The sequence below is a fragment of the Monopterus albus genome, unplaced genomic scaffold (assembly GCF_001952655.1).
Source record: "Monopterus albus unplaced genomic scaffold, M_albus_1.0 scaffold35.1, whole genome shotgun sequence".
In the NCBI taxonomy this organism is placed as follows: Eukaryota; Metazoa; Chordata; class Actinopteri; order Synbranchiformes; family Synbranchidae; genus Monopterus; species Monopterus albus.
In genome coordinates, this window is record NW_018127915.1 from 244,935 (window position 1) to 260,817 (window position 15,883).

The window sequence follows — 15,883 nt, forward strand, 5'->3', positions numbered from 1 at the left end:
TGATTTCTCCTCATGGCTTCTCACAGTTTTCAGTTGTCGTTTTGAATTTTGTTTGAACTGTGGTGTCTCCCTAAATTACAGTCAATCCATCTGTTTCACTTCCTTGCGCTATTCCAAACATCTGTACATAGCAAACTTCTGCAAACTGTCAGCATTTTCTCATTTGCCACAGCAGTGCTGACAAATTCTGGTTTCAGGACAAATTGCATTTAGATCCAGATTCATCCCATATATTCATATGCTTCAAATCATAAATAAAAAAAAGCATCAGATTTATGCTACGACAAAAAAAACCGGATGCACCTGCAGTGTGGACGCAAGCTACGAGTGTGTGTGTGTGTGTGTGTGTGTGTGTGTGCGTGTGTGTGCGTGCGTGCGCGCAGATACCCTGTCAATAACAGCTCTTGTTGTCTTGGTGGTGGCGCCCGGTTTTTTCCTCCACATATTGGCCAACTCTGTGCAAACAGACAAAGATTGGGAAGACGTTAGGAGTACGTCACACTGAACAAAGCTGCAGGAGAAATATTCAGTATTGGACTTGCCTTTACATCTACATTTCTCCTAACCCTTTCAGATTCACCATGACCACAGCTCAAAATTTACTGGCCCTGACACACAGGTCCATATGGATGAGCACGTGTACACAAACTCTGGCCTCTGCAGCTCAGTGCTCTCGTTTTGCTTCCTCTGCCAGTCTCTCCGACTTCCTGGCACAGACTGACAGCAGTGATTTAAGAGCAAACCAGTTGTGTGTCTGCATGTGTGTTTTAGTCTCATCTGCCACTGATCAAACAGCCGATCCGAGCTACGAAGCCTCTGCAAAGTCTTTAACTGCCTACACCTGCCCTTAAAATTCACACACTAGCAGCAGGCTGATGGTCACACTCCTGTTGGTTTCCTCATAACTGACTAGCTGTGAGCTCAGATGAACAAGCACCAAGAGTAGAAATCAATTTTAAGCTCTGCAGTTTCACCTCTTTTATAATGCCGGGGACTCGTGAACAGGGGCAGCTAACAAACACTTGATAGAAATCCAGACTGTGCAACATGCTGATCTGTATATGCAGTACTTAATGCACACTAGCTACATTAAAAGCATGAGTAGCTTGGCTATTGGCCATATTCTGCTTAAGGTGATCTCAGGTTAAGATGCTTACATGCATCTTGAATTTTTCATAATTGATCATCCCTAATGCCATGAATAAACCCATTTACTGAATAATCCTGTTGTGTAGCGTCCTGCCAGCACCAGCAGCGGTCCACTGATGCAGCATAAAGAAATGCTGCTGCCCTCTACATTTCACTCAGCAGAAATTTGTTACATCATAGAAAAACATTTTGGTGATGCCAAAAGGACTAAAGACCAAGAGAAACGGACAAAAGACACGGCAACCACATTGATGCAAACAGCTACAAAATGCAGCAAAAGCATTTGTGACAGTAGCAAAGCCTACGAGATAGTCTAAAAGAGTGTGTTCAGTCACTTTAGATTCACAAACATTCCCCCAAAAACCACTGAAAAAGGTTTTCAGGCTGTCAGGTTTAGTTAGGATTTTCTAGGAATTATAAGTGAATACAGAAGTACGATCTCCGTTGATTTATAAATGTTTAGCAGTGGCTCAAAAATAGACAAGAGGTCTGAAATGCACAAAGAGGCCAGCTCATGAATAGCTTTAAAAAGGAGTCATAAAAATTTAAGAGCAATTCTAACTGGCAACCAGTGGATGGATCTCACAATTGGGTTTATGAGAAGTTGGTTAAAAAGGTTTAAGAGCACAATTATGTTTAAAACGACTTTAAAGAGAACTGGCAGGCATATAATAGGAATTTCCTACATGTCTCCTATCAGACTGTACTGTACGGATCGCAGCGTGCTCCTCACCCTGTGAGTGCGTTGCCGGCCCTGCTGTGCTCGGCCGGCGTTGACCACCCTCTCCCAGAGTTTAGGAGGGACGCTGGAGATGTGGCAGGAGCAGGTGATGGCTGAGGAGTGGAGAGGAGCCAGGTAAGGAGTGGGCAGAGAGGGCCACCCCGGAGTCTGGAGGTCGATTACCACCAGCTCCTCTTCTAGTAGCACTACCAACGCAGAGGGGTCATCAAACTCTGATGAGGAAAACAGGATTACATTCATGAATCAATATGGACGAACTGTCAGGAATTCATAAATACACAATGGAAAGAATGGCCACAGACCTTTCTCCGGCTCTATACTGTGGACAGTGAAGAAGTCAATGACACGGGATGTGAAGTCGAGGGTGACGTGGTCCTTGTCCCGCTGAATGGTCAGACAGTGGCGGTCGCCGTAGCTGGCTCTCTGCATTCCTCCGCTGTACAGCAACACTGGGGACCTGGAGCGAGTGTTTCATGTTAAATTCACCTCAATTATGTTGCAAGACCCAGCAGGAGCTTCCAGAAGAACTAAATCACTGCAACACAAATTCCAGATGATAAAGATTTGACCATTCGTAGTATGAAAACAGTGGTTCAATTCTTTGTTTTGGTTAATTACTTTCACAGACTTGAAACAATCAACTCATTTTCTCCAAATTTCTCACTTCACATTTTATTACAAACCAGCTTTCTGTAAAATCACCCTCTTGGGGCAGGACACAGCGACGTCTGGATTTATAGGGACCTTCGATCAAATGAAACGAGATAAAAAGAATAAAAGGAACCAATAAAAAGAAAAGAGCAAGAGAAAAGCTTTGGCGATGGGATACAGCCCAGTCTGGCTGCAGGGACCAAATGTCCTCATACAGGAAAAAGGGCTTCAACACTCACCCTGTGCACGTTGTCCTCCAAAGGATCTTGTTGATGGCCTTGCAGGGAAATGGACCTGGGGCAGACAACCACGAACAATGATGTTAGAAAATGTTAGGCTGCAAGCAGTAAAAGATGGCAGAAGAAAAAGAAAATTATTAGTTGAGAAAAATATAAAGCAAAGTGTTTAAAGATTTTTCCATATATATTTAGAATTAGCATCGCTGTGTGGAACCTGACTGAAGAGAGCCTCGTAACCATCACTATAGCTGCCCTGTCAGTCATGGTGCTTCACAAATGGTTCAGTTTGCCCTCATCAAACACTGGTCTTCCTGGACAAGGCCACCACCTCCACCAGACCCAGACGACAGCGTGCATAAAACAAATGTATGCGTTTCTCACCATAAGGAATGGTGGAAGATGCTGGCTGATGACTGTAGGTGTTGCCGCTGACAACAGGCCACACAGAGTAGCTGCCATCGTTGTGGGAACTGACAAACAAGCTTCCAGAGCGTTCCCACACCAGGCTCTCCAGCTGCTGCAGGGGGGCGTGCGCACACACACACACACACACACACAGCCATCACATCAGGTTACATGGCAGTAGAATTGCAGTTTGTACAGACGTACACATAAGTTAAGCCTACTTACAGTGAGTCAGTGATACTTATTTTGTCATTATTCTAAATCGAGTAAAAAGTGTTTCTCAAGATATTTTTACTTCTGTCAGGCTGCTCCCTCTGCAGCCTCTCACAGCAAACACACCATGTTAGTAAAAAGGTACAGAGATGTGCACTAAACTTCGCTCTGTAAACCAGGTACCTGTTTGCCCAGGAAGAGCTGTTCAGCGTGACGGGTGCTCAGGTCCCACAGGACCACCAGGCCTCGGCTGTAGCCGATCAGTATCTTTCCTGCCCGCTGAGGATGTTCCTGAAGAGACTCCACTGGCCCTAAGGACTTTCCACATCTGTGGTCATCTGGAAGGCTGATAAGACAGCACATCATTATCTCATACAGACTACGTAGCTAAGGCTATGTTCACACCACAGGCCTTTTTGTCAACACAACATGCAAACCATCTGTGCAAGATAACTCTTCCAACAGCGAATTCCAAGCTGGAGCAGCAGAGGAATGTGGAGCAGGACACACCCTCGAGATGTCAGAGGATTGCCTCAGCAGCGGACAAGGAATAGAGGGGGAAGTGACAGATGAAGAAAGGAGAGGAAACAGCAGGGAGACTGAGAAAATGACAAGAAACAAAACAAAAAGAGGGAGAAAAGCATTGCAGCTTTCTGGGCTCTTTGCTGCAGATGAGAGAGAGAGAGAGAGAACTATCACTGAAAAGAGAAAGCGCCTGCCTCACACACACACACACACAGACACACACACACACACAGACACACACACACACACAGACACACACACACACACAGACACACACACACACACAGACACACACACACACACAGACACACACACACACACAGACACACACACACACACAGACACACACACACACACAGACACACACACACACACAGACACACACACACACACAGACACACACACACACACAGACACACACACACACACAGACACACACACACACACAGACACACACACACACACAGACACACACACACACACAGACACACACACACACACACTTCTGACTGCTTTGGTTGGGTTCACAGAGGAAGATCCTCTCCGGAAGCACAGAGGCAGAAACATTCCCAACAAAGCATTGCATTGTCAGTCTCCCCGTTCACAAGTATTATTAGGGAATCCAGCATCCTGCTGCAGAGTCCCGGTGATGAGCCTCTGTGCGTGCGTGTGTATGTGCACACTGGAGATTCAGCTGAAACACTTCCCCCAACCGGAACACTGTGTTTTGGCAGCCGGTATAAAGCCTCACTGTGTAGAGCCTCCCCTCCTTTGCATGCGCACACACACGCGCCTTATCAGGGCCCTCGTTAGGCCTCGGTTCTGCCCACTTCCCTAAACAAGCCTGGTTAATGAGGGGTTTGGCCACCCAGCAATAGAAGAAAAGAGACAGAAGCTCAGTGATACACTGCCAGAGGATCAGCCCAGGAATGCAGTGAGGAAGGCTGCAGCAAACAGCTACCATCACATTTTAACCCAAATGTTACTGAACGGTACAGAAAAGCATGTGACGTCAGCGTCTTCCAGCTGAGTCCTGCATGTTTCAAAGTAGTGTGAAGAGCACACACAAACACAGACATTTCTCATTTGAACGACCTAAAACATGGGGACAATTGCATCCTCCTGTCAGACCCCATGTCTGGGCAAATCCCAATTCCCTTATCTGATCATTCCTCAATCCTTATATGGACCAGGGTGCTTATTTCTGTCCAAACAGAAACAGTGAGAGCATAGTGACCGAACCTGATGCAGTTTGGTAATAGTTTTAGGCAGAGAAAGGGAGAAACTAAACAGTATTAAGATGGTCAGCACTAATGATTTGCTGACGACTTGCTCAGTTTCTCATGGTCTAAATGAGGATTCAGAGGGTTCTTCTGACAGTCTAGGCTAAACACTGAATATTTATCCACCAGCTGTATCAGTGCAGTCAGCGACATCAGACTTCAGAGAAATCTAATCTTACTTTTTGTGTCATTGAAGGTTTATCTGCCAACATGTATGCAGCATTCTCACCTCTGTGTGATCTGATCCTGGAGCAGTGTCTGGGTGTCTTTCAGAGAGAGGCGAGGTAGATCCAAGAAGTAGACACCCCCACCCTCTGTTCCAATGCAGAGCAGGTCACATGATCTCAGCAAGAGGAGGACAGTCACTCGAGTGGCACTGGGAGGAGGAAGAGCAAGGAGGAAAAAAGCTGCAGCCTCGTCAAATTTCACTTCCTATACAAGTTACTGATGATAGGTTTGATACAATATCCCAAGACTCTCCAATGACCAGTCAGCCAGAGAGAGGGGGGGGGTATGAATGACCTCTCAGATTCTAAAATTCCCAAATTCCTGTAAAAAGGCAAACACACAGAATAAACAGGTCGTAACGTACCTGCAGCTCTCAATGCCAGGTCTCCCTGGGAGGCTGTAGTTGCCCACTTCCTGGAGAGAGACCACTCCCTCTCTCTTGACCCCTCCCACCTCTCTGGAGGCCCCCACCACCAGCTCCCACAAGTGAATCGTGTTGTCATCCAACAGGGACAGCAGGCGGCCCTATGTCAGATCAAGGCAGACATCAACATCACACCTTAATATTATTTGCACTGATACTGCAGCTGGGTTGTTTTTTGCCTTTACACTCACCTGTCCAGGCAGGAAGTGGATCTGCGTGACAGCACTGAGGTCTTTGTGCAGCCCTGTAAACTCCACACCGGGGGCCCCGTAGCTGCGAGGATCGTGTCAAGGACATATACAACATGGCAAATGTGCAAGAGACAGCCCCATGGCAGAAACAGACAAACAGCAGGGAGGTGATTCCTGTCAAGTGAATGTATTGTCAACATTACTTCGGGGGGTGTAAACACTTTTATGCTGAAAAAGTGCAGCTGTGTCAGATTTATAAAGGAGCCTTTTAAAATACAAAACCCCTGCTCTAGACATAAAGCCCAATAACACCATATGAACACACACAGTGATGACAGCTGAATCCATCACTACACCAGAAGGAAGGAATATTGTAAAGCAGCCATCCTTTCCTCAGAACATCATCTCTGAAGTTAAAATTCAAATGTGTGACTGAGGAGACAGAGCCCAAGTCTAAGTCACAGTTCAAACTGGTAATTCCGTGGTGTACACCAGAACAAACATGCTGGTTACGTGTAATAGCAAGGGAGAGATTAGAACACTATAACAAAGCTCATAGCAATTACCAACACCAAATGACGCAGATGCTTAAAACCACCACTCTGTGTGTGTGTGTGACTGTGTATAATCAACAGCAATCTTCACACAGCTCTTTCCTCATTAGTCCAGGAAATGGAGCAGAGCTGATCAAATAAAGACTACTCTGAAGAACTGTGATGCTAGGCTAAACTAGCACACACCCGCTATCTGCTACACATATAAACACACACTTGTGAGCAATGCTGATACACTTTAGCACACTCCTTACATAAGCCTGTAGGAATGTGGATTAAAATGCACAAGAATAGAAAAAATCTTAGAGTTCTCATGCTTGTAAGCAAGTGTGCTGGTTTTTTGCAACCCCATCTATGCTCAGTTTTATCTGAGAAATAAAGCTAGATACTTTTCCTGGCACTGCTCCCTTTCTTTCCTCTTCTCAAACATGACCAGGGAGATGTATCTCCAGTTATTTCCACCACTACCTTCCCTCTTTTACCTCCCCGAAACCCTCCATTCTCTGTGATATCCAGGAATTCACGAGGGAAGTCACTGATATCGGCTCTTTCCAAAGCCCTCCCTACAATTTTGTGGTAAAAAGAAGGATTATAATTTATTGTTTCGTTCCCACTCCCCTTCTCAAACCGCTCACTTTCCCCAGAGGGTCTGGTGGAGACCAACAGTCCTCCAGTGTCTCCTTTCTCAGCATCATATTCAACCTCCCCTTCAACCCGCCTCCTTTCTCAAAAGCTCAGAGCTGTGCTCCTCTTTCTTATCCTCGCTCATTCTCGTTCCCTCCCTGGCCTGATGCCCTGGAGTGAGTGTTACAGCAGCATTCCTTCAGTGTTGTCACTTCTTGTCCCTGGGTTGTTTTTTTTTAATTCCCTGCAATACCATGTCTCAGCAAACTAGCAGTGAAGGCGTGAGAGGAACATTCACTCATGGGTCATGAACCACAAGTCCAGGTCCTGAGAGAGACTAACTGAGAAAGTTGTGCAAACCGCAGTTAAAGAAATATCAATTTCCCACTACCTTAAAGGAACAGTCTGACATCTGAAGAGAATTGTTTTCTTGCAGTTGAAATCAGTGAATATTCATCTGCAATATGTTGCCAGCCAACTCTAAATTCCCCATAGGAGTGAGCATGGCTGTCTGTCTGTCTCCAAGTGTCAGCCCTGTGATAGACCGGTGACCTGTCCAGGTGTGACTCTGCCTCTCGCCAAATGTCAGTTGGGATTGGCTACCGGCCCCCTGCAACCCTTTTCAGGAATAAGCGGTATAGATAATGGATGGACAGAACGTTGCCAACAGCTGTGTTACAGGAAGATGAGATGTGCAAAGTAACGTCAACAAACCGAAGGACAAATACCTTACACTAGAAAAATGTAAGACACTAATGAAAACCAGTGGTAAAAACATGTGCTCCAAAGACAGGAGAGAGAAAAGGACAGGAAACTAAGTGAACAGAGAAAATCAGCTGTGTGAAGAAGATCAGAGGGACCGAGAACAGATGCTCAGGAGAGCCCTGTGTCCCAGCTATGTGACGATGACCGCAGTTCATTCAGCACCCCCCACCCCAAACTTAAGCTGGTGGTATAAAATAAAGAGTGTAAACAAAGCTGTCAGCACATTGAGAAGAACATAATAGCACTAATGACTATTTAAGACTGTGTCAGAGCCTTGTTACTTGGCTGGTCTGTAGCACCTCAGGGCCACTAACATCTCCAGTTTAAACAAACACTAGAGCAAAAGGCTTTGACTGCTGTTAAGAGGAAGAACATACAGTATTAAATGTGTGCAATAAGGACAAATCTAAAAGAGGCACGTGGCTCACAGATAACACACATACACACACTTCCTGGTGATGTCAGATGACAGCTGCTGGGGGGGGTTCCTGGTGATGATGGCATCACTTGCTCACTGGAGACAGCTGCAGATGGAGTCCCTCCTGCTGTAGCCTCATTCTAAGTTTGTGGGTCTCCTTTAATTGAATCCTTATTGGATCTGCTCACTGGCCTGTGATACATAGTAGTAGTAGGCAGATAATGTGTTAATGTGCCAATGTGCCATCCTTCCTCCATCTCCACGGGACCACCCTGCCAGGCTGTTCTGGTAAATGTATCAAGTCAAATGTTCACATGCAGTGACAGGCTACAGTGAACTCCATTTAACCATGAAATCTCAACCCCAGGACTGACAGAAAGTGGGCATTTACAGGAAATTTCTGTATTTACATGTTTTGACACAATGAGGAAATATGCTAGCAGCTAATAGCTTTGAGCACATTAGCAGCCAAACACAGAAACTTAAGAGTGCAGCCGAGTTAGCAGCACTGCGAGTCTGTCATACTCACCTTATATTGTTTCAACCATTCACATCCCGTAATTCTGAGTCGGACATTGGGATTTTATGATGGCAATGATATCTCACACTAGGTTTGAAAAGCTACAAACATATCAAACTTTTGGCTGCAAATACACCACAGCTGGAAGCTAATAAAATCTAAAGTTAACATAAATGACTCACCTCTGATGTGAGACAAGATTAGCACAAGTCCATTCCCAAAATGGAATTAGGGGTGTTCTTCTTGTTCTTTCCATTCTACTTTAAAGCTAAAGGCTAACATGCTCAATGTTTACATCTTAGTTTTGTCTGTTAGCAAGGTAACATCAGATAGTTAGCACTCCTCTGTTTTAACTGGGTGATGGCCAACTCCCTTTCTTATTTATTCTGATTACACATCACATAAACATCAATGGTTGATGGATTTGTCTTTTAAAAACATGCCACATGAAGATGTACTTAGATTCAAGATGTGAGGACAAAGAAGAAAAATGGGAGATGAAAAGAGCCGCTGCCTCGCCAGGAACATCAGGGGCTTCCTCCGCAGCTCGAACACCCACACACCAAAAGCTAAACGCAGTACTCTAACAACCTGGAGACGCTGACTCAAAGGACTCTTCATCAATAAAAAGGAACAGATACTCAAGAGAAAAGTAGCAAGGACACATTCAAAGCTGTGCATAAATGGTCTTAGACGATACGATTCTGAAATAGATGCTCATAAAATTTCTTATAAAAAAAAAAAAAATCCATTCAGGAAGAAAAAGGATTCAGACTTAAACCTTGGAGCAACACATTAGTTAAACTGTGGCCATTCTGTGCAAGGAAACCATTCATCAACCTCCATGTTAACAGGGTACAACATGCAAAGCCTGGCTGCGATGCTCAAAGATCCCTGAAACGTGGAGAAGTGGAGGCCTACGGAAACTCGTGATTCACCGTCCCTTCCCCACATACACCCACAAGCAATTGCCTGGTGATGCAGAGAGAGAGCGTTAACAAGGATAAAGCAATTTCACGGTCTGAATACAGACAGAAGGTATTGTCCTCCATGCGGACACACAGACAACAGCAGCACACTCTCTAACGCGCACACACACGACAGAAGACAGGGATGGACAGGAAGGAAGGACCACTCACTAGACTGAAGGATAAACATTCAAGTGGACCACAAACAAAGAGAATAAGCAAACGCAGGGAAAAGAACAGGTCAAAAATAGTTCCAACAAAATCAAAACAACAAGGTCAAGTGCGAACACTGTCACTAATTCTCCTCCCTCCTCCTTACACACACACACACACACACACACAATCACTAACTCTTTAGACGTCTGGCAAAGGGCAGTTTACACCACGACAAGCCAAACAACTCCACCCACCCACTAGAGAAACAATCCCATCTCATTTGCATCCTCTCCGTCAGCTCCGACCCTTCACCTCTCACACTCCTCGTTCTGTCCCAGTCACCCCATGAACAAACTGGAGGGAGTTGATATACAAAGTTTATCCGTAATTCCACAAACATATGACCCTCTGCTGCCTCCAGCCTCCTGTTGTTATTCCAGCTTCTCCACCCTGTGTTGTCAAAGTGCAGTCTGTATATTAGCCCCGAGTGCCGCTTAGCCAGGGTTAGAAGTTGCCAGTAGTCATGTCAAACAGCCATGGAGGAGCTCTGGGCAGCTAAAAGTCTGAACCAGCGGCTGCCAGAGTGAAGAGGTGGCGTCTTTAGCACAGAGAGAGTGGGACAAAGCAAGAGCAACAACCAGGGTTAACATGGGTTTGGCTGTTTGACATGGAGAGGGTTAAAAGCAGCCAGAGGACTCAGACTGGATTCAGATGTGGTGTTCTTCCTTCTGGATGTGTTAGCATGGATGGACTGTCATCTTAAAGTGGTCATGACGTGTTCATTTTGCTCATTTCTGGCCATTTAATGTTTAATCTCGAGTATCTCTAGATTATCTTGGCACAAAAAAAAAACCTTTATTGAAAATGCACATAACAAAACAGGGCATATAACATTTTGCCAATATGGTGGAGGCACCGGTGGATGTCATGCAATCTCACATGAACGCACAACTGCCTGGAGATTATGCCCATTCAAGGAAATCCTTAAACTATCACATAAGACTATTTTGATAGAAAAAAAAAAAAAAATCTCAGGAGGGACCGTATGCTAGATGTGTATAAACTGAGCTGCTTCCGCATAGAAATACTAGAACATACAGTATGTTCACCTCATTTTTTGAGCTTTAGGTCAAGTCTAAGATGATAATTCACCGTTGTAACATTGTAGATAAGTCAGAAAACAAAGGACAAGCCATGGGCTCTTTAACCATAAAATACTGACATATAAATGTGTTCAACACCCAATAAAATGAAAGTTACATAATATGATATTTTGTCTGTAGTATTTTGGCCGCAGCAACACAAATCACCGTCTGTGCAGCTGAGCATGAAAACTAAATGTGACAAAATCAAAAGCTGGAAACTGTTGGGAACATGGCAGGAGAAGCTGTAGCTGCAATACAACCGAATTGGAAACAGGTGGTTCTAATAAGTAGAAGGGGATTTTACTGTTTTCCCCACAAACTATGAAAAAAATTTTGTTGACTTCAAGGATGTATAAACACGTAAAGCTAAAGCAGCTGTGACAGTCAACCCAGTTGAATGTGTGAAGACACGAGGGAAACAAAAAGATCAGTTTTAACTCGTGACACAGAGCATGACTCACACTGTGAAGGGACACGTTGCTCTTGAATTCCAGCCTGCAGCCCAATGAGAAAGAGCACGGGGCCACTGTGGCTACAAAACTGATACTACAATTTGAAGAAATGAAAATAACCATTCAACAAAGCCTCTGATGCACAGGCAGACACAACCGGCTAGGAGATAAGATCCAAGGAAATCAGTACAACATGGGGTAACCACACAGTGTAACAGGATGCCAGACAGACGGCTGGAGCAAACACATCATCAAAGCTCTGCAGTGTAAATATTATCTTGTCCTCTGGCTGCTGGATCATCAATACTGACGCTTGGTGGTCCAGGTAATGTCACAGCCCCTAGTTTCATACTGGTTTATTTTCTGCCATGATGGCCCCAAACTGTCGGACACCCTCTGTTGGTATTTTTAAAATTAAATGAAAAACCTTTTTCAATTGGCTTTAATTTGGGGAACATCAGTTTCAGTTTTACTTATGGTTTATTCTCATTTCAGCATTTGACCTTTGCTTCTAATCTCGTCTGTAAAACACTTTGGGGCTGGATCTTTGGTGCTGGGCCAAAAAATTTAACCCAAACTATCACTCAGCCCAAGTTCTTAACGTGTTAGAAACAGGTGCTGTAAGAAGCAGTTTGACCTTTTTACCCATAGCTGATCCATTTCTACCAACAAACTCTTGTGTGTGATGTGCTGAGCTGTAGACTTTTAAAACCCTCTAATCTGCAAGCACTTCTCATCCCAGGCAACTCTGCTGGTCGTCCTGGAAACCAATTCAAAAGCTTCTTTTATTAAAGCTAGACTCAGCAACAGAGCTCTTACTCAACCCAGTCTGCACACACACACACACACACACACACACACACACACACACACACACACACACACACACACACACACAGAGGGAGGGTTAACCCAGGGCAATGCAACATGCATTCCACAACGGGAGACAGACTGCTCAAGATCGCCCGCCACCCCCACGCATGACGTGCTGACACATACGCACATACACATTGTCCCCTTCCCTCTGCTGAACCCCCGTCTGTGGGTGTAATACGACTCTGCTTTTATAAACAGGCAGAGATGGAGAAAAGGAAACAACAAGTGAGAAACTTGAGTGAGAAGCTAAAAGAGAGAGCGCATATGTGAACAAGGGGAGAGGAGGAGAAATTCTGCCAAGACAGAAAAGAGACATTCAAAGAAAACAACTCCGCTAAGCTCAGTCTTTCACTCCTTCATGACTGAGCCCATGAACTCTATATGTACTCAACTAAACTCCCATCACGCTGCATCAGGCACTACAGCTGGAAGCATGTGCTACAGTAATAACAGGTATACGGGCGAGCAAGTCCAAGTCACACCCAAGTCAATGAGTCCGTGAGATTATCAGACAACACAAACACAAACATGGCTTCAACTGAAGGCAGGTCAGTAACTGTTGACCACCCGGTGCAGCCCTAAGTTTCAATGGTGTTTGGAGGGGGATCCATCAAGAACAACACAATGGTGATAGAAATTGGTATTGGTAATTAGAGTATGCTACATTAGCAGCATGGCTAACCAAATGAAACCACAATGAAAACACACAGGCTGGAAACACGAATGAAGCCACTCGCATCACCTCATCACAACGTGGCCAAATCGTACACACCTATAACAGTGCAACCCCTCACCCCCTGACCGGTGCAGCCCCTTGTGAAAAAACACTGCAGGAACTTGCATTTTATGGCAGCCTGAACATCCACTAAGTCGATGGCCAAACAATTGGCAAACTTTGAGAAAGGGGCAGTTTTTCCTAACCCCTCAAATTGGAGAGTTAATCAATATTGAAAAGAAACCACTGACTGAAATTCTTAAAAATCAAAGCATCCATTATAAAAAACACACACTACTTGGTGTGTGTTAGTTTAAAGAGCCCATGTCATGCTTTTCCTCTACAATGTTACAACGGTGAATTATCGTCTTAGACACAACCTAAAGCTCCAAAAAATGAGGTGAACCTACGTTTTTCTATGCAGAAGCAATTCGGTTTATACAAGTCTCGCAAACTGTCGCTCACGAGACTTTTTTTTCTACCAAAATTAAGTCTTATGTGAGTGTAAGGATTTCCTTGAATGGGCATAATCTCCAGGCAGTTGCACGTTCACGTGAGCTTGCCTGACACCCACCGGTGCCTCCACCATATTGGCAAAATGTTATTTTGCCTGGTTTGTTACTGTATTTTCAATAAAGCCTATAAAAATAAATAAATATCCATGGTGCTGTTATAAAAGCAGAATTTTTAGACTGCACCCGGTGTTGTGGATATATTTTACCTCCTGCTGCTGAACTGTGACCAGAGGATGTGGAGAAAAATACAGGGAAGCTCTCTGTGGTGGTGAATGATCAGCTCATCAACAATGGATTCCCCCGGAGCACAGTACCTGTTTGTTTTGACTGCTTGGCTGTATGTGGTCGTGTGGGGGAAGACGCAGCGACCACCGGTTGGATTTACCAACCTTGGAGCTGAAATGGAGTGATGTTTCCTTTTCAAATAATTTCATCCCAATGATTTCAGAGGTCTGAAAAGGTGAAAGTGTGCTATCATTTTACAATGAAAATGTGCACCGCACTATACTGACATGGTATTTTTTGTGCACCCCATTTATATCAATGAAGGCAGAACAAACAGCTCTGTATAATACAGGAACAGTTCAACAGCAGCAGCCTCCAAAATGATCACACTGTTGAATCAACACTTCTCTGGGTTGGTTTGAACGCAAACTGAACATTATCACCTTCATGAAGGAAGATTTATTGCAGGACTGTTGGACTAGCGTGAGGTAGTTTTTGCTGATAAAATGATAACCGAGTGTACACGCTAACCTTCCAGAAATTCCAACAGCAGCTGGGACGACTACTTTGCGGTATCAGTCATTTTCTGAGAGTAGGTACAACCACACAGTCGAACCATTCTGGCTTGCCCTCCGTCTCTTTCACACTCCCTTGTCTTCACTGCTGCTGTTCATCTTCATCTCTACTCCTCCGCTACTCCTCCATCTCTCCCTTCATCCCTCTCTCTCTCTGGGGTGCAAGTGCCTGGTACGGCCAGTCTTTCTCTCCAAAAGCTGCATCTCAAAGAGTTGATTCTCCACTCTGATGCGCACACACACGCACGCGCGCGCACACACACACACAGAGCCAGTCTCCCTTTGCAGGCTGAAAAATGTGCACATACTGGCTGAAATCATGCACATATGCTTTAAAATGAAACATGCAGCATGCCTAATACTGTATACACACTTGTTTTTTGAAGATGTGGATGGTCTGAGCTGAAATCCACCTGCTCGTTCACTAAACGAGGAAAAGCCGGCACCTAGCAGACCTGTCTACAACAACACAGCAGCAGACTGGTGTGGCCCTGCTGCAAACCACAGAACCATCACTGTAATCGTGCTGGCAGCCATGGAGAGACCCACAGCGTGTCACCAAGTTGTGTCATGCAGACACTGCATTAGCCTCTGGAATATTTGACACAACTGACACACCGAGCCAAATTATGGCTTTGTCGCATCTTGAGCCAAACCAACACATTTCCAGAACAGTTTTATTCAACACTGGTGGAGACCAGACCCCCACTGATAAAATCATCTGCCAAGTACCGTATGTAATGATGTTGATGTTTTTATAGGGTCTCTGCAGTCATATGGCGTTGACAGCATTACAACGGAGTGCAGCAGGACAGGAACACAAACCCTCATTTAGGCCATTCTATCCAATACTACTTCAACAAAGGTTAACTGAAGGGAGTGGGATCATAGTGAGACCTAAAACCCAGAAGAAAGGACTGTGTAGAAAAGGTAAAAGTACTAATTCAAATAAGTTGGAAGCCAAGGTGGTGACGCTGAAGTCATGGGACCGTGGTGTAGATTCACTTGTGAAGATTAACAAAACACACAAGTCTCAAACTGTTGTCACAGTTGGTCTACAAACATACGTCATCCCTACAGCACTATCTGTAAATATTCAGTCACACTACAAATTGTAACCAGTGCTTACAAAGACAGCTGCAGTAATAATTCATGTTTGCCTCTGATTTCTCTTCCCATAAAACTGATGGTTTGTTCACAGCATGCCTAGCTGTACATGCTGCTTCCCCTCCCAGACACCTTTCTAGAAAGGTCACCACATTCCTAGATATTTATTATAAACACACAGGAATAACTATGAAAATCAAACCCAGAAAAACTAATAA

At 44.6% G+C, this 15,883-nt stretch overlaps 1 protein-coding gene across 2 annotated transcripts in view; it reads right to left on the bottom strand.

Annotated features, from left to right (window-relative positions):
- The window catches only part of llgl1 (LLGL scribble cell polarity complex component 1), a 31,138-nt gene that overhangs the window by 10,811 nt on the left and 4,444 nt on the right, over positions 1-15,883 (bottom strand). The window contains exons 3-11 of one of the 2 annotated variants that reach the window (XM_020597779.1): positions 6,051-6,132; positions 5,800-5,960; positions 5,437-5,583; positions 3,583-3,745; positions 3,163-3,295; positions 2,782-2,836; positions 2,194-2,348; positions 1,883-2,103; positions 388-455 (exon numbers count right to left, since the gene is read on the bottom strand). In XM_020597779.1, the coding sequence (XP_020453435.1) occupies positions 388-455; positions 1,883-2,103; positions 2,194-2,348; positions 2,782-2,836; positions 3,163-3,295; positions 3,583-3,745; positions 5,437-5,583; positions 5,800-5,960; positions 6,051-6,132 (1,185 nt within the window). Of the gene's footprint in view, positions 1-387; positions 456-1,882; positions 2,104-2,193; positions 2,349-2,781; positions 2,837-3,162; positions 3,299-3,582; positions 3,746-5,436; positions 5,584-5,799; positions 5,961-6,050; positions 6,133-15,883 lie in introns of both variants that reach the window. The other variant, XM_020597778.1, reaches the window with a different exon arrangement.